Source organism: Bos indicus x Bos taurus, chromosome 9 (genome assembly GCF_003369695.1).
Source record: "Bos indicus x Bos taurus breed Angus x Brahman F1 hybrid chromosome 9, Bos_hybrid_MaternalHap_v2.0, whole genome shotgun sequence".
Taxonomy (NCBI): domain Eukaryota; kingdom Metazoa; phylum Chordata; class Mammalia; order Artiodactyla; family Bovidae; genus Bos; species Bos indicus x Bos taurus.
This window is the reverse complement of record NC_040084.1, coordinates 84612477-84632798: the sequence shown is the minus strand read 5'-3', so window position 1 is coordinate 84632798 and position 20322 is coordinate 84612477. Positions and strand designations below refer to the sequence as shown.

At 35.5% G+C, this 20322-nt stretch overlaps 1 protein-coding gene across 5 annotated transcripts in view; it reads right to left on the bottom strand.

Annotated features, from left to right (window-relative positions):
* Window positions 1-20322, bottom strand: part of STXBP5 (syntaxin binding protein 5) — a 158121-nt gene that overhangs the window by 12977 nt on the left and 124822 nt on the right. For 4 of the 5 annotated variants that reach the window (XM_027551781.1, XM_027551780.1, XM_027551782.1 and 1 more), the window contains 4 exons: window positions 13437-13487; window positions 8367-8606; window positions 6890-7259; window positions 6420-6585 (listed from right to left, as the gene is read on the bottom strand). In XM_027551781.1, the coding sequence (XP_027407582.1) occupies window positions 6420-6585; window positions 6890-7259; window positions 8367-8606; window positions 13437-13487 (827 nt within the window). The remainder of the gene's footprint in view (window positions 1-6419; window positions 6586-6889; window positions 7260-8366; window positions 8607-13436; window positions 13488-20322) is intronic. The other variant, XM_027551784.1, reaches the window with a different exon arrangement.

Below are 20322 nucleotides of genomic sequence, written 5' to 3'. Positions count from 1 at the left end.
TGGATTGAAGGCTTTACATTTAAATTTTCTTTCCTCTTGATTTCTATAAAGTGGAGTAAAACTAGAATGAAAAACTCCCTAAAGTCAATCAATCAAACCTGTTAAAATCCACCATAGAATATACTAATACCTATTATTTAATTCAAATTTACATTTGCCTGTATAACAAAGGTGATTTTAGACATATTTCCAATCTTTTTTATACAATACTCTACAGATTATAATTTAAACTGCATTTATTAAGTCGATACAACAAACTGCAAACAGCTACCATTTGAGTGTCTTTTATGCTAAATCAATAATAAGAGATATATAGACATATATAGAGCAACCCACTCCAGTATTCTTGCCTGGAGAATCCCAGGGACGGGGGAGCCTGGTGGGCTGCCGTCTATGGGGTCACACAGAGTCGGACACGACTAAAGCGACTTAGCAGCAGCAGCAGCAGCACAGAGTCACAGCATAGAGTAATACGACAGATATAGAGTCACAGCATAAAAATACACTCTTTCAAATTTACCTCACTTTAGAACAGTGGTTTACTCTTCTTACTTAGTATTTAATGATCATGTAATTTTGTAAGTATAAAGTAGGATATTTAAAATGCAGAGATTATAGTTATAAATTAAGAGTCACTATAGTGTACTGGGATGAGTATAAATTGGAACCACATGGACCTGGGTTTGATTCTCACCTCTGCCTTTTACATGCAGAGGGATCTTAGGCAAGTCAGTCTCTCAGAGAACTGGTTTCCGTAACTTTATAAAGAAGTAATATTAATACTTACCTCTCAGGAATGTTACCAGGATTAAAGATAATGAAGAATATCTTTAATGAGTTAAGGATAACACAAAATGCCAAGATTAGATACTGAGTGATGTATACATTAAATAGAAAAACCTCCTTTCACATGGAGATGAAATAAATTAGAAAATATGAAGTCATTTATCTTTAGATTACCATTGTGAACATATACCTTTAAAGGAAGTTTAAAATTAGGCATTTCTTAAAGAATCTGCACAGTCTGTGATTAGTATTAGGATTTGGAGAGGAATACTGATGTTAAAAAAGTTATGTATTTCAATACCATTGAATAGTATCTTAAATACTTTTCATTTGTATTTAAATAAAAATTTTAATTATGATAAACATATTCTTTAGGATAATTAACTTTAATGACTAATAAACAATGGTGAAATCTAAATAGATTTTTATTATCTGTGATATTTCTCTACATCTAGTAATAGTAATACATCTGAAACAATGTCTGGAACTTTTAAACTACTCTAAAATATGAAGGTACAGAAACAAATATACTTGTCTGATGTTAGACAACTGTATCTCATTTGTGTTAATAAGTGATAAAATACAGGAATCTAATTTCATGAATGAGTCAATGCATACGCTTTATCACTTTTTTCTTAAACTGAACTGTAATATTAGCTGACTTATTTTATTACCTTCAGATATACAACATAGTGATTCAATATTTGTACAGATCACACTCCATTTAAAGTTATCATGAAACTGGGCCTTTCCTGGTGGCCCAGTAGCTAAGACTGTACTCCCAGTGCTGGGGGCCTGGGTTTGATTCCTGGTCAGGGAACTAGATCCCACATGCTGCAGTTAAAGAGCCTGCATACTACAACGAAGACAGAACTAAGACCTGAAGCAGCCAAACAAATGAATAAAAGTTAAAAAAATAATGATAAAATATTGGCTGTAGTCCCCATGCTGTACAATATATCCTTATAGTTTATTTATTTTATACATAGATGTAATCCGTTATCCTTATATTGCTCTTCTTTCCTGCCCTCTACCCGCTGGTAACCCCTAGTTTTCTACATGTGTGAGTCTGTTACTGTTTTATTATAGATATTTATTTTTTAGATTTCACATATAAGTGATAATATACTGTATGCCTTTCTCTGACTTATTTCACTAAGATATTATGGTATATAGGTAACTGGCAAAATTTCATTCTCATTTTGGCTAAGTAGTATTCCATCATATGTATGTATATGTGTGCGTATATCTATCTATCTATCACATTTTCTTTATCCATTCATCTGCTGATGGGACACTTAGGTTCTTCCATATCTTGGCTACTCTAAGAATGGCTATCATCAAAAAGTCCACAAATAACAAATGCTGGTAAGGATGTGGAGGGAGGGAAACTGCTGATGGGAATTTAGCACACAGCTGGTAGGAATGTGAACTGGTGCAGCACTATGGAAAACTGCATGGAAGTTCTCCAAAAAACTAGAACTACCTTATGATCCAGCAATTCCACTCCGGGGTATACAGCTGAAGAAAATGAAAACACCAATATTCATGGCACTGTCTCAACACTAAGTATTACGTCAGGTGCAGATTTTCCTAGATGCCTTTTAAGTTCCCATTTATACCTTGTGTGACTTTTCTTTAATCAGGAATGGATGTTGAATTTTGTCAACTGCTTTTGTTTTTTAAATTTACTAATGTGAATTCCATAGATTGATTTATAAATGTGAAGTCAACTCTACATTCCTGGGATAAATCCTATTTGGTTATGATGAATTATCATGACCAGAATTATCCATCTGATATACTGTTAGGTTCAACTTGCTAAAATTTTGCTTAGAATTTTAACATCTATATTTGTAAAGAATATTGATTTATATGTAATTTTCTTTACTCTAAAATCATTGGTTTTGGTAACATGTTCTATGAACATACCATTAACAAGTTAGGAAACATTTCCCCTCTTTAACTTTTGAGAGATTTAAATAGAACTGGTACCATTTCTTCCTGAAATGTTGATAGAATTCACAAATGAAGCCACTGAGGCCTCAATTGTCTTTGTCCACGGTTTCTAACTTCAATTTCCCTATAGAATTCTCTGGGTTATCTATTTTTTTTCTTGAGTGAACTTTGGTAATATGTGTCTCACACCACATGTGCCCATTTCCTAAGTTTTTTAATTTACTGGCCTAAAGCTGTTCATGGTATTTCCTTATTATCCATTTTAAGTAGCATTTGTAGAATCTACAGAAGTCACTTCTCTCATTCTTGATATACTTCTCTCTTCACAATCAGTCTGGCTTGAGATCAATTTTATTGGTTTCAGAGATCAAGTTTTTACTCATCTCACACGCTAGTAAAGTAATGCTCAAAATTCTCCAAGCCAGGCTTCAGCAATATGTGAATCGTGAACTTCCTGATGTTCAAGCTGGTTTTAGAAAAGGCAAGGGAACCAGAGATCAAATTGCCAACATCCGCTGGATCATGGAAAAAGCAGGAGAGTCCCAGAAAAGCATCTATTTCTGCTTTATTGACTATGCCAAAGCCTTTGACTGTGTGGATCACAATCAACTGTGGAAAATTCTGAAAGAGATGGGAATACCAGACCACCTGACCAGCCTCTTGAGAAACCTATATGCAGGTCAGGAAGCAACAGTTAGAACTGGAAATGGAACAACAGACTGGTTCCAAATAGGAAAAGGAGTACGTCAAGGCTGTATACTGTCACCCTGCTTATTTAACTTCTATGCAGAGTACATCATGAGAAACGCTGGGCTGGAAGAAGCACAGGCTGGAATCAAGATTGCCGGGAGAAATATCAATAACCTCAGATATGCAGATGACACCACCCTTATGGCAGAAAGTGAAGAGGAACTACAAAGCCTCTTGATGAAAGTGAAAGAGGAGAGTGAAAAAGTTGGCTTAAAGCTCAACATTCAGAAAACGAAGATCATGGCATCTGGTCCCATCACTTCATGGCAAATAGATGGGGAAACAGTGGAAACAGTGTCAGACTTTATTTTGGGGGGCTCCAAATTCACTGCAGATGGTGATTGCAGCCATGAAATTAAAAGACACTTACTCCTTGGAAGGAAAGTTATGACCAACCTAGATAGCATATTCAAAAGCAGAGACATTACTTTGCCAACAAAGGTCTGTCTAGTCAAGGCTATGGTTTTTCCAGTGGTCATGTATGGATGTAAGAGTTGGACTGTGAAGAAGGCTGAGCACCGAAGAATTGATGCTTTTTTTTTTTTAATAAAAAAAAATTTTTTTTAATTTTATTTTATTTTTAAACTTTACAATATTGTATTAGTTTTGCTAAATATCAAAATGATGCTTTTGAACTTCGGTGTTGGAGAAGACTCTTGAGAGTCCCTTGGACTGCAAGGAGATCCAACCAGTCCATTCTAAAGGAGATCAGTCCTGGGTGTTCTTTGGAAGGAATGATGCTAAAGCTGAAACTCTAGTACTTTGGCCACCTCATGTGAAGAGTCGACTCATTGGAAAAGACTCTGATGCTGGGAGGGATTGGGGGCAGGAGGAGAAAGGGACGACAGAGGATGAGATGGCTGGATGGTATCACCGACTTGATGGACGTGAGTTTGAGTGAACTCTGGGAGTTGGTGATGGACAGGGAGACCTGGCGTGCTGCGATTCATGGGGTCGCAGAGTCGGACATGACTGAGCGACTGAACTGATGTTTTCTGTCTCATTGATTTCCACTTGGATATTTACTATTTTCTTGGGACTTCCTTGGGACGTCTGTCTACAATGAGGGAGACTGGATTCGATCTCTGGGTTGGGAAGATCCCCTGGAGAAGGAAATGGCAATCTACTCCAGTACTATTGCCTGGAAAATCCCATGGACAGAGGAGCTTGGTAGGCTACAGTCCATGGGGTTGCAAAGAGTCAGACATGACTGAGCGACTTACTTTCACTTTCTTCTGTTTACTTTGGGTTTAACTTGCTCTTCTTTTTCAGTTTCTTAAGGTGGAAGCTGAAGTCACTGATTTGATGACAACTTCTTTTCGAAGAGTCAGACATGACAGAGCATACATGTCATGTCTTTTCGAATACAGATGTTTTAGTGCTATAAATTTTTCAAGTATAAACACTCAATTGTTTTTCTCTATTGCTATGCTTTCAAGTTAATCTTTTCTTTTCTAATGTCTAATCTGATGTTAATTCCATCCAGTATATTTTTCATCTCTAACACTGCAGATTTTCATCTCTAGAAGTTCAATTTTGGTCTTTATATCTTCTATGTTCCTACTTAACTTTTAAGTATACATGCTTAGGCGCTCAGTTGTGTCCAACTCTTTGTAACCCCATGGACTAGAGCCTACCAGGCTCCTCTGTCCCTGGGGATTCTCCAGGCAAGAATACTGGAATGGGTTGCCATGCCCTCCTCCAGGGGATCTTTCCAATCCAGGGATTGAACCCAGGTCTCCTGCATTGCAGGTGGATTCCTGAGCCACCAAGGAAGCCCAAGAATACTGGAGTAGACAGCATATTCCTTCTCCAGGGGCTCTCTCCGACCCAGAAATCGAACTGGGGTCTCCTGCATTGCAGGTGGATTCTTTATCAGTTGAGCTACCAGAATACAGTTCTAATTGTAATACAGTTATAACTGTAATTTTGTTTCACTCTCAAGGTTTATAATATCAGGAGTATGTTTCTAGTATAGAAATAATACTACTAAAATGTGAGAGCACGTACTTTCTACTGAGCACTGTGCTAGTAAGAACTTTATGTGTACTGTCTCCTTTAATTTATAACAGATCCTATGACATTAGATATTATTTTTATCCTCATTTTAAATATAATGAAGTTCAGACATACTAACTTGTCTAAGGTCACATAATTGTGTTACTAGCAAAGCTAGGACTTAAATTCATTCTTCTTGACTCCAAAGCTCATATTCTAAAAATAAGTCACAAATTTAAATATATAAACCAGTAAAATATGGCTAATTAACTAAAAACTTTCACAATAAAGTTCCCTTAGATAATGGTTTCTCTAAATATCAATGAATATTTTAGCTCTAATATTTAAAGAGCACTTTTATTTAAAAAGTTCAAGCTAAACTGATCATTTCTAATAAATATACAAGCACATAAAGCACTCAATACTTTTAAAAGACACAGTTTTATAAAGATTTTGTAATCTCTCACAAATAGATCAACAAAAATATTTAGAGGAAAATTATCAAATCTTATTTTTTCTGATAATGTGTATATATCCTTTGAATACAGAGTATATGAGAAGGAATGACACAATTTGTCCTAAAATAGATATAATTATTTTCACATCAACTTTTGCCTTTAAAAAGGATTTTTCTTTTGTTTCTATATAATAGATATTTATTCTGTGTGGAGAGTGGCATAAAACGGATGTAGTATTTTGTATTTCTTTGACATCACTGGGGAGAAAAAATATGAATTGATGAGATGGAATCCCTTTTATAACAGGAATCTGATGAAGACACTTTATTACCAGTATCAAAGCATATGCTCTCAAGTTCTCAAGAAAAGCTTTGAATTTTCTCATGGAGTAGAAGGGATGGACAATGTAAGCGACCTTAGAAAATATTTTACCTCTGAAGAAATGCTAGTGATAGTTTTGTTACTTACCTGAAGATTCTCACAGGTTTCTTGACTGTAAGTGAGTCTCTGGATTTCTGTAGGTGAGACAAGATACAAGGCTTGTCCGTTGTTGGTGAAGCAGAACGTTCTGGCTATCCGCATGTTGGTAAGGGGCAAGTAATACACATCCAGCAGAGGCCTTAAGCTCGGCAAACTTGAGGATACAATGGAGACTTATTAACAGACAGGAAGGCTTTAGTCTTGAACAAATACTACAGGAAGTAAAAATGGCAGGGACCTTCTAAACCTCATGATTAAGTGTACCTGAGCGGGAGATAAAACTGATTTCTTTTCCTCATGTACTTGTTTACTAGTAACTGAATGAAAATAAATTCTCTGTGTATATGACTGTAAGCAAATTAAAAGCACTTCTCCAAATACAATTCTGCAATATTATGTCCTGACGGGAGGAAATGCTATATTTGTGTTTAAAACACAAACAAACAAAAGCCTCTTACCTAAAAGTCATGATGTGTCCATTGGCACAGAAGCAGGCAAGGCAGATGCTGTTACTTAACGATACGATGTCTCCACGAAGCACAAATGAGGTCTCTGTGATGTTCTGCTTGTAAGCACAGTTCTGGCTTGGCAATGAGATCACTTTTGCTTGCTTTTCAGAACATATTACTGCATACTGGTTTTCACTGATTTCCTGAGAAGACGAGGGCGATACAGAGACAGGCCTTCTTTTCTTCAATTTCTCTTTTTCATCCTTTTCTTCAGGGACATTGTGTTCTTTCCAGGGTTCATGTGCAGGTGGCACTAAGCAGCCTGTGGAATCCAGGAACGCCATTCTCAGGATCGCCCCTTTTAACCGCAATATAGTACCTAAAATTGTAATTTCAGTAAACAAAAAGTATTTTAGTCCAGACAGTAAATACGTTTATTCCAACTCTGACACACACTAGACACTCAAAAATACGCAGAATATATACTGAACCAAAATTGTATACTGGCTCGCTGACAGGATTCAAACCTCAAGCATGGTATCTCAATCTGGAAAAAGATCTCAATAAGTGTTACCAAACTGATAAATGCTGGGATGTCTAGAACTAGGTCTCACACCCACACCTGCCGAGTGTACTGTCGTTGAGTGTAAGCAGAGGGCACCTAGGGCTGCAAGGTCCAATGTGGCCACCCAGTGCCTAGCCACGTGAACTGCGGCTCGACCACACTGTGGCCCGCTGTAAGAGTGAAACACAGGCTGGATCTGAAGGCTTAGCACAGTGAAATTATAATAAAATAACTCAATAAAATTAAAATACTGATTAATGCTACAATGATTTAGCACTTTGCATAGACTGGGCTAAATGAAATTTGTTATACTAAAATTAATTTCACTTTTTTCTTTTACATTTTAATATGGCTATTAGAAAATTTAAAATACTACATGTACAATATATAAACAAAGAATATACTAGAAAGCAAAATCATGCTTTTCTTCCTCTCATTTTTAATACAGGAAGAGTATAAATTTTTTCTTCTTAAAATTTTTTGCTAAATTACCTTTTCTAATTCTTCAGAGAAGAAATACGATCTTAAGACTTCACACTTAAGAGATTAAAAATAGCTAAGTGTACAAGATTTTAAAAACTTTTCAGTTTTTTCCCTACATATGTACCATCCTTTTGCTTACAGAACATACTATTTCAAGGTATCCTAGAATGAGACAGACAATAGTATTTTGTTTTATTTTCTATGTAGTTATCATTTTAGACATGATCCTAACGTTTAAAAAAATGCAAAACTTGAATGGCTGTATAAGTAAATGATATTCTGGAATCTTAATCCATGTATTCCTTCAATTAAAAGCAAAAGACTGTAACTATCTCCATTCAGAATTCTTAGACTGATTCAAAGATGAAAAGCAAAGGCTTCTATTAAATTATAGTAAAGCAAACTTTCAAGGGTAGTCCAGCAGCAGAGCATACATACCACTCGGAGACACAATCACTGGCTGAAGAAGTCTTTGCTCTCCTCCTGGGGGAAGGTTCAGTGCTATGACAAGCACTGTTCCCAGTGTAGTACCAACCCACAAACACGGGGAAGGGGCTGAATCTGTCTTTCGAGTAAAAGTTTCACAGAAATGAAGAGCAGAGATTGCTTCCCGGGATTCTTTATCAATGCTGGTTACACTTGAGCTCCGTGATCGGCTGAAGGAATTATCTTTTATGTCTGAAATGATTTCAAATGTTGTGAGATTACTCAAGTTATAAAATAATCATGTTTTTAGTTTGGTAAGAGAGTGAAAGTCACTCAGTTGTGTCTGACTCTTTGCGACCCCATTGACCATATGGTACATGGAATTCTCCGGGTCAGAATACGTTCCAACCCAGGGATTGAACCCAAGTCTCCCGCATTGCAGGTGGATTCTTTACCATCTGAACCACCAGGAAGTCCATTTAGTTTGTTTTAAATTTTATCAAATAGTTAATCTGCAAAAAGAGAAAAATCTAAAGCATATTTAATTTTCACTGAAAAGAAAAACAATGTACTTTTATGTTAACAATTTTGCCCATTGCTCATACATAAAACAAAGGGAAAAATCCACACTTGTGAGAACTGAGCTGGGGGCAGCCAGGGGGTTTTTGGATGCATGATCTCTGCAGCTTCGGTGTAGCTCTCTGCTGATATCTTGGCTGCTTTTCCAACTTTAGTCATTACTACCTTTTCTCATGGAGAAGGAAATGGCAACCTGGAGAAGGAAATGGCAACCACTCCAGTATTCCTGCCTGGAGAATCCCATGGACAGAGGAGCCTGGCAGGCTACAGTCCTTGGGGTCGCAAGAGTTGGATACGACTTAGCAACTAAACCACCACCACCACCACCTTTTCTCATGTGCTGCCTCTTCCTTTGGTATAATATAGTTCACGATTAGGCAGTACTAGCAAAGTGGGTATTTTCAATTTCCTAGATTAAAAAAATGCATTTATAAGTACTCTGATTCTACCTTCAAATTTACTGTATGATGGACTTTTTTCTTCAAATCTGTCCATATGAAAGCCTTAATCCATAAAAATTTAGCTTTTATTTTTCTTAAATGCTATTTTAACTGGAATCTACATTCAACTCAGGCATTTTTCATTAACCTGGACAATTAGCACCTGGCTCATTCTTAACTTGATCCCAGGTATATTCAGGGATACTTATAAATTCTACTAATAAACCCTCTCTTGTCTACAGTTACCTTCTTCTCTGTGACCAATCTTAAGTTTGTTTCAAGCTCTGGCCTCTTTTCTCTTGGAATGCATTTCCAAATGCTTCATGAAATTTTTTCCCGTTATGGCTCACTATGCAAAATCAAAACACACCATTTCCCCAAGTCTCTAAATTCTTCTAATGGTACTATTTATATTGACAACAACCCCATTCTCCTCGGGAATAACATTTGACATGAGTCGCATTTTTGGTTTTTCCCTTTCACTTTAACTGTATGTCTCTGATGGGATGACAAGTCCTGCATTATTCTAATATTTCTATCTTCTTCTTTCCATTACCGATCAAGTTCCACGGCCCTATGTTCAGGCCTTTATCACCATTCATCTATAATTCCCAAGAGACCGCCCCACCTTCACTCTGTCATTGTTCGATCACAACTCAAATTTTACAAAGTACACTTTTAATTCTATCACCTCTACCTTAAAAATCCACAGTGATTCCTTTTATAGTTTTACTCAGGTTTATAAAATTGTCCACAAAACATCTTCAGCCTACCATCCTGGCCCCTTCTGCCAGTGCTGCCTTGCTTCAGTTCACTGTGGGAAGTAAACCAAGCTATTCAGTGTTTTCCATACATACTTGGCACTTGCCCATGCTCTTCCTTCTGACTTCCTTCCTTCCTTGCCTTTTCTCTACCTACCCAGATGGTGTTTATTCTCCATCTCAGGTACTGTCATCCTCATGAAGTTTATCCCGATTGCTAAAACCATCTATAGTTTTTCTCTTTTGAATCTTGAGAGCTTTTTATCTCCCCCATGGCACTAATAGCACATTTGTTCTGTACTTATTTCTGACTTGTCTTGGGCCTTGTTCTAACGTGACTGAAAATTTCCTGAGAACAAGGGCTTTCGACTCCCTGCAGAATTTAGCGAAGTGCCTTGCATATGAAAGCAGTAAACTGATACTTGCTGAAGACAGACCCACAGTTCAAAGTTTCTAGAGCAAGGTGTTTCTGCCACACCACTGGGAGACATTAAACTTTCCAGTAGCTTCTACTGTTCACATCTAGTAAGTCATTCCTCAAATTGTATGTTTTCAATGCTACTGTGAAAGAAATGACTTCATAATATTGTGAAAAATGAAAAACATGTTCAAGTCTTGTAAACTGTATTTCATGAATTAAAAAAGGTATTACTGAATCCTATGTACACCTCCACAAAAGCTTCTTATGGTCAAATTTAGATTCATAAGTTAAAAAAAAAATTCTCCCCCCAAATAATTATATACAACATAATTTTGATTATAGTTAGCCTTGAAAACAATAAAGCCACTAGTTATGACAGCAGCATGGATTATTTTTAACTATAGTTTCTAAAAATGCTCTTCTTTTGCCTGAGATTGTGCATCCTGTTACAGATTATGACACAGGAGAAAAGAACTAGTTAATATAAATAAAACAACCTTCAAAAGCGACAGCTCACTATTGGATAAGTGTAATATGGTAGTGATGCCAAATCTTAACTCTTCAGATTTCCACAGTTATTACAGTAAATTAATAGAAATTCAAAATTTATTTTCTTTTGATTAAAATATTTGTTATTTTAATAAAACAGACACATACAAGGTGAACACACATACTGACCTATATTATCAGTTGGGACTTAGTGATATAAATGTAAATCAGTGATATAAGAAAACCTGATATTGTAAATTTCAATAAAAATTAAGCTGCATAAAAGCTTTTTACTGTTATCTATTAAGAATTACAATAGGTGATTCACAACAATCTATAATTCAAATGTTAATTCATAGGCCAACAAAACATTTTCATTTAATAGACTAATTTAATGATATAAAGTTTATAAACTACAACTGCATTTTTATTATATGACTTCTCTATAAAAATTAGGTTATCAAAGAAACTCCTATAGCTAGATCAATATGGGAAAATGAACTGAATCAGAATCAACTTTGAACTTACAGAACTAAGTCGCTTATCTTACGTGTGGAACTGTTTGAAAACAAGTTAGAATCTTAGCAGTTCAGGAACTGTAACCACCACCACACGGCAACACTGGGCCGTTTGCACCTACTGATGACACTTGTTTTTCCCCAGTGGCTCTCAGAAAGTGAAAGTCGCTCAGTCATCAGGCTCTTTGCGACCCCATGGACTATAGTCCATGAAATTCTCTAGGCCAGAATACTGGAGTGGGTAGCCTTTCCCTTCTCCAGGGGATCTACCCAACCCGGAGATCAAACCCATGTCTCCTGCATTGTGGGTGGACTCTTTACCAGCTGAGCCACAAGGGAAGCCTCTGGCCAGTGTAAAATAATTACCAGTTAAGAATCTCTACCAAAAAATAGTTCAGTAGCATGATGACCTTAAAGGGAAATTATTTAGGCAATATAGGTATTGTTTCAATGCATGTATTAAATGAAGTTGCAATTAGCTTAGGGCATTGAAATACATGGGCACACAGTAAAAGATAAGCTGAATAAAGAAAGATAAATCAATAAAAGGAAGGAGCACACACTTTGATTAAAATACTTAAATAGTACCTAAGTGTGAATATTCTTTTAAAATTAAATTGATATCATATTTTATTGATTTTTAAAAAGTACTCCTACATGTGTTTTCTCAGATTTGTAGATACTAAGTGACACAAAATCAGTGTCACAAAACTTAAACTAATAGTATTTAATGTTACTGAAATTCTGGGACTCTCACAGACTGAAGACAACTCTGGATACTCTTGTTGGGAAGAAAAATGCATAAGGTTAGCTTCAGATACACTTGTGTTCAAACTGCATATTTCATTTTTATAGTGAAGGGAACTACCCTCTTCTCAAAACATATTATACTACATTCTAGAACTTTTTCTGGGTCCCTTAACACCAGCGTTACTACAGGGGTCAACCATGCTATCTTTCCTATGTTCAGGAATGGAAATTCTTTCTGATGACAGTGGATGATATTATGCCTACTCGTAATAACACATTTTCTATTACAACTGAGATAAGACCTAAAATCAGTAAGGTGAAATGGACCAACATCTAAGTCTCTATTATACATAAAAAGATAGTCAAGGAATCTAGAGAATTACAAGTGAGAAGACGAGGTGGGTGAGCAAATACACAGGAGCAAGTCTAGTTTCTAAGACAAACATAGGTGAAATCATCCATATGCAGCTACTCAAATAAAAGCAGTAGACATTTCTAAAAGAAATCTGCTTTATATGCACTATGTGAAATCTTCTTTAAATCTTCAATGAAACATCAATTTTCCCTATTCTGGAGTATCAGGAAGCTGTTTTGGAGCTGGATATAAAGCAAAAGGAATATGCTAGATATATTCACTCTGCTTTCCTAATGGATAGGTTGTATATAAAGTACTACAGAGAAACAAATATTCCCCAACTTATTATCATCAAAAAGTAATATTGATTCTTGACATGAGATTCACTGTAATACAGAAAACCAGTCATATATTTTGAAAATATTATTCTCATAAAAATAAGTTAATAAATCATAGTGCTCAAGATGAGTTTTCAGATAGCTAATAGAAATTAATCTAAAAATCACATAAATTTTAATCTTACACTGAATTTTGTTTAGATATAAAGTATGAGAGGATTGAGTAAATAGATTATTTTGGTTTGCTTAAATTTATATTATAATTATCTTATAATATACAGATGGCATCCAAAGGCTATTATTCCTTAAACAGTCATTTTAAACTTAATTTTCAGTGAAAAGCTATTCTATGGTCATTTTAAATTTCCTGACTTTTTGTCTTCCCATTAAAGAGATTTTAACTACTGCATATTTTCATTTATTTTACTTACCTAAGTCAGGCTTTAGATCAGTAGGCAAGCTTAACTTCCTTGACATTTTTGCTGAAAAATAAAATGCACTTTTAAAGTTCTGAAGAATATCTGATTCATTCTTATTTCTATCAATTGTTCTTCAAGATAGGAGTGAATGTTTTTATTACTAAATCTAGAGACTAATTAAAATACGATTAATAATGTTATGGTTGGAAAGTAAATCTTATTTTCAGCTTTTTAAAAAGTTTGTACTTACTTGATATAATATCTTTGAGTGCTTGAAGCTCTCACTTCAAGGAAGCCTTTTAAATTCTGTTAATTATTTCTTAGGCTCGTAGGAAAGGGTTAGGCTTCTTTAAGAGAAGCAGTCATTTCTCAGAAAGATGTTGCAGATAGGGGCAACAGAGGCATAAGACTTAGTCTGCGTATGTGATACAATACAAACTTTCCAGCTCCTCATCTTCACAGCTATTGGGATCATTCTTTTTAAAGTTAGTATCTTGAATATAGGATGAACCTACGTCAAGCTGAAGTATTTGATTACATCACAAAAATATCTGGCTCATCCATTTCTTCATGTATGTTAACATCTCTATTTACATTTTAGTACAAAACAAAAAAAAAAAAACAAAACCATGCTCAGTCTAGTGTATTTACAAAAATGTAAACTACAGATATTTCTATTTTGGATTACGATATTTAAAAAGTCTATGTAAAAACCTTACTGGAATTCACTTTCCATCCTCAGTTATTGCCTAAATCTATGAAGTGCTTCAAAGTTAGGAGGTGTTTTACTACATCTATTACGTTAGTGGCAGTGCATGCGTAACAGAACAGTGCTTCCTAAGTGAAATTTTGAATACACATTTGCGTGTTAATACATGAATGTGTATATGGGGTTAAATTTTGGATGGTTAGGAGATATTTAAAAAACAGACCCTGCTAGTCCATAAGGGCGCCATGTAAACAAAGAGAAATCCAGTCATAGCACATAACTTCCACATCTAAAAAAATGACAAATTCATTGTTAGGGAAGAGGCATTAGGCTAAGTGGGAAGGGATAGGGGGAAATCAGGTTTTCATTTCTAAGATTCATTAATCTAATTAGCATCCTTTCAAAAAAACCATAACAAAGTGTCAAATATACGAATCAGTCTTATCCCATTTTGACAGACTTAACCTCGGTTAAAGCATAAAAAGTAATAGAAAACTGAAAAGCCAAATGAAATCTATCATGGTTGATCTCATATAAATGGCATCTGGTCCCATCACTGCATGGCAAATATATGGGGAAACAGTGGAAACAGTGACAGACTTCAGTTTTTTGGGCTCCAAAATCACTGCAGATGGTGACTGCAGCCATGAAATTAAAAGACGCTTGTTCCTTGGAAGAAAAGCTATGACCAACCTAGATAGCATATTAAAAAGTAGAGACATTACTTTGCCAACAAAGGTCCACCTAGTCAAAGCTATGGTTTTTCCACTGGTCATGTATGGATGTAAGAGTTGGACTATAAAGAAAGCTGAGCACCAAAGAATTTATGCTTTTGAACTGTGGTGTTGGAGAACTCTTGAGAGTCCCTTGGACTGCAAGGAGATCCGACCAGTACATCCTAAAGGAAATCAACCCTGAATATTCATTGGAAGGACTGATGCCGAAGCTGAAACTCCAATACTTTGGCCACCTGATGCAAAGAATTGACTCATTGAAAAGACCCTGATGCTGGGAAAGATTGATGGAGGGAGGAGAAGGGGATGACAGAGGATGAGATGGTTTGATGGCATCACCGATTCAATGGACATGAGTTTGAGTAAACTCCAGGAGCTGGTGATGGACAGGGAGGCCTGGTGTGCTGCAGTCCACGCGGTTGTAAAGAGTCGGACATGAATGAGCAACTAAACTGAAGTCTACCCAACTCAAAACATTTTCTAAAATGCAACATTTAACTTTTGAAAGAAGTTAATCTTTTATTACATATCATAACTACAATGTACACAGACTGATAAATAATATTATATAGTAACTGAAGGAGAAAAACTAGCCTGGTACAGTCTAAAGATATCCTTTCACAATCAGATGTGTATGCCTCTTTAGACCTAACTACTCTGATTCGATTAAGTTATTCTATATCTTTAGGACCAGTGCTTATAAATATTGAATGTGCATATTCATCATCTGGGGAACTTGTTAAATCAGATTCTTGCACTTCTAACAGGCTCCCATGAGATGCTGATGCTCCTGGTCTGTGGAGCATCAAGGTCCCTAGACTACAAGTAACTTAAAGATTAGGAAACAAGACTAATTCATCAAATCCATACGTAGATACAGTAAGTCCACAGCAAACAATTCTTGAATAAGCTTCAAAATCTTGTTTGTAAAACATGAAATGTCAAGTATGGTGGTGAGGATTGGATTTGGAATCAGAACAGATATTACCGTGTATCTAATTCAATGAATTACTAGGTGTGTGACGTTAGGCCAACCACTTTGCCTCTCTAAACCTCAAATTTCACCTGGAAAACAGAGATGGATAATAATGCCAATTTCATAGTTTTGAAGATTATATAAGAAGACATAAGCAAAACATTAAGCGCAATATTTGACACAGTACAGAGCTGATAAACATTAGTTACTATTAATACTAAACAATTGAAATAATTTTCATAAGCTGTAAAATGTTATACAGATGAGCTATTAATATACTTGTAAACAGGCAAATATTTAATTCTACAGTAATTCAACCCCAATTCTACCCCAATTAACCAAAAAAACAAAATGGAAAACAATTTTTAGGACATACAGAATGGCATATACAACTATAAGCTCAACCTTTTTTAAGTTCATTTCAAAAAGTAAATTCAATATATATCTAATTGTAGAAAGAGAAACAATCTGAGTAACCTGTAAGATATTTTTATGAGGAAGGGGAGAGGGGAAGTGGTGGAGGGGGGAAAGATTTAATTCCTCAGCATTTCTTCTTGTATAATTTGCATTCATGTCTTCAGGATCCATAGCCTTTTCTTTTGTAGTCTCCATCTAAACTCATCTGATGAACTGATCATATTTCAGATACTGAATTTTTCCACAGTAGTATTTCAATTTTTTATAAAGTTTTAATTTTATCTGCTGATATTCTCCATCTGTTCACTCACTATGGCCATTTTCCCACTTTAGTACTTGAACATATTACAGCAGCTGCTTTAAAACTCTTGATTGCTAATTTCAACATCTAGGCCATCTTGTGGTCTGTTTCTACTGAATGATTTTTAAAATTCTTGATTATGGGTCATATTGGGTTGGCCAAAAAGTTCGTTTGGATTTTCTCATAAGCACCTACAGAAACCTGAACTTTTTGGCCAACCCAATATTTCTTGTGATTTTGAATCTTTATTTCACATGCCTAGGACCTTTTGATTGAATGTGGACATAAGTTTTGACTGAATAGTGGACAATATGTTGAAGTTGAGTATGGATTATATCATCAACCTTAACAGGTGTTGAGTTTTAGTCTGTCATGCAGTTAAATTCCTGGTGGATCCTTCTGATCACTCTTGGTTTTATTCTTTATTAGGGTGGGTCTATATCAGCTAGAACTTTGTTTTAGGGTATGGCTTTCACGCTAAGAAGTGATCCTTACTCTTAATAATAAGTGGCCTTTCTGGGATTTCAATAGAATGACTGAGGTGCTCAGCAAGGTTTCACTACATCTACTCCTAGCACCACATGACTTCTCATGTCACTGGGCAGCTCTCAGCCTCAGAGCAGGCGCCTGAGGTCTGGTGGTGGAGTCTTGACCAGCTCATATGTGACCCAGGCCGAAGGCAGGGACCTACACTGAACCTACACACAAGACTTCTAGGAATGCCCCTTAGCAGTTCCTTTCTCTCCGGTGCCCACCCTCACAAGTTCAAGTCACTTTAGCAGCCCAGAACTTCCATTTCTTCCTCCTTAGCTTAATGAGGCTACAATTCCACTTGAGTTCAAATCACTCTGCAGTGCAACAGCAAAGTACTCTCCAGTCAGAGAGAGGTGGGGCATAAAGCAACTGCAGAATTTATCCAGCACTTCCTGAAGATTATATTTTTACTTCTCAGGAGTCTCAGAAGCACTTGCCAACACAGTTATCTTGTCAGTTGATTTCATCACTCTGGAAAAGAAACTTCTGTCCATGCTTTGAAGTTATCCAGCTTCCAATGAGGTCTTCAAACTGAAAACATTATCATCTGAATTGAGTTCCTGGAAGGCAAACCATCTGTTTTTCTCTTCTTCATTTGTGTATTCTTCAACTCTTGCCCCTGTAACCCCATACCTTTCTTGTTTTGAAATTCTTTGTCACTCAAAGCTATAAAATAGCTCTCATTTTCTATGCCTTTGTCCACAGTAGAAACAACGAAATGACAGTAAAGAAGTTTATTAAATTTGGAGAAAACTGCAGTCAGAGATATATCTCAGCAGGCTGCTAACCCGAGTCTCTGCTCTTTTTATAAATCTGAATGAGAATATCAAACTGGCTGGCTGAATAAGCAGTAAAGAGCTGCATTTGCTTGGAAAGAATAATGAAGTTATACTTGATCACAATAATCAAGTCTGCAATAGTGGTTTCAATACCAATGAAAGATGTGTGATGTTTAAGAAAAGCAAATCTTGAGGAAAGGGGACTGGCTAAACCATTATACTAGAGATGACAGCTCTGTCATGGTTGATGCTTTTTAGTTCTTTGCAAGAAAAGTTTCTCTGTTACAGAGATTCCTACTGTTTCTCTGAATTTAAACAGATGCTTTGTAATTTTCCTTTAGCTTCTCTACCCACTGTGTTTCACATCTTATTTTTCTAAGGACGATTCCTTAAAGGAAAACAGAACTGCAACTTCTGCTTTTTAGAATGTGGCTTTTATATTAAACAATGTACCCACAATACAAGGTAAAATGACTTTTTCTTATCACACTATGAAGAAGATGCCAAAAAAGCAAATGGATCTTTATTATCGAGAAAGGTTCAATAGTTAGAATACAGTGGCAAGATAACTTTTCTCACTGGCAGAGATCCAATGCAACTCTTTTCAAGGATAATGTTAAAATGTATGCATATAAAATAAGAGCAATAAGAACTTAAAAAAGAAAAAGACTAAAAATCAGCTTATAGGTTAGGGCAAATGATCCCAGGGGGAAAGTGGGACCAAGAAGTAGAAACTCCTATCACACGTTATTTTAATAGCTATTGGAACTAATAATATCAATTTCTACCTCCCATGCTAGAATATAAATTCTGTTAATTTGGGAGCAATTTATTTTGCAAAATACTGCATCCATGTATATGTGTCTAACTCTTAGTATGCATGTTCATTAAACATAATGAAAGAAAATATAAATAAACAAAAGCTGTCATTGGAATTTTTAGAAAGAAGCTGAATTTCTTCACAAGTGAAATCAAATAAAGAGAAAAAGAGGACAAATTAAATATAAGCTTGTTAATCAAAAAGACAACTTTTGGAAATACAAGACACCTATCCATTACCTAAAATGAAGGAGAAATTTTAAAGAGATACTAATACCTGCCTGGTAAAGACCTGGCTATTACAAGCTCTCTTAATTCTTGAACTCCTAGAGCTTTTGTCTTCAATATTTTCCCCATCTCTATGTAAGTTTCACAAATTCATAAAATATAACATCTAGGATATCATCATAAAAGACATCTCATAGCATTTCCTAGAGAAGGCATTAAACAAACTTAACATAGTTAAGTGCCACAGGCTGAACTGTTCCCCCAAATTGGTATGCCGAAGCCTTAAGCATCACTTAGGGCTTCAGAATGTGACCTATGTGGAGACAGGACCTTTAAAGAGGTGATTAAGTTGAAATGAGGCCACTAAGTGGGTAGATCAGTCCAATCTGATTGGCACATATAAGAAGAAATCCGGACACACAGACACACCAGGGGTGCATGTGCCTAGAAGACAGACTATGTGAAAACACAGCAAGAAAGCAGTCAAGGACAGAGGAGAAAACAAAAACACACAAAAACCAAAAACCTGTCACTCCCTTGATCTTGGAATTCTAGCCTCCAGAACCATTCTAGAGAAAGTAAATTTCTGTTGTTTAAGCCACTCAGTTTGTGGTATTTTCCTATGGCAACTCTACAAAATAAATATAATAAGTAGTGACATAAACTAGATGGCCACATTAATATTAATAGTTCTGGTCAAACAATAGTTGACAAAAATACTTCAATAATGTAACTTTAGTTTGGACTAATTTTCTTTATGTTAGGAAGCAAACAGCAAGTTATTTCTAGAAAGATCACTGTATAGCCTTTGAATGTTAAAAAAAGATGATTCTATAGAGACGCATATACAGTAAGTACTGGTATATAAGACACAGACTTTGCTGAGCAGATTTTATTATGCAATTTGACAGAAAATACAGTCAGAAACAGAATTAGAGTTTGAACATATGATATGCCCAAATCCTCAGACTTTAGTCATCCTGAAAAAGAAAAAGAAATTCATTTAGAGGAACTCTGATTTATACAGTGGTTTTAAAGTACCTGTCTGTGAAATTTAGTTCTTGGCCAAGTAAGGGTAGTATTAATATTACATAATAATCTTTTTTCCAAGTAGAAAATATTCAAGTTACCTGTAAAAGGGGTTTTATTGAATACTTGACTCATCTTCTCTTTCAAGACAAGCTTCTGTTCTTTCAATGGCCATATTGAGGATTAAATATAAAGATGAACTTCTATAGATGTAGCAGCCGCATTTTGGGATGAATATTGGGGGATATAAACTAGAAATATCAGTACTACTTTGTTTTATAATAAATTAGAATAATTTTAAAACTTAAAATTCTTAGAACAAAATAAAAAAATTAAAATTGTAAACAAAAAACAAACCTTAATTACATACAT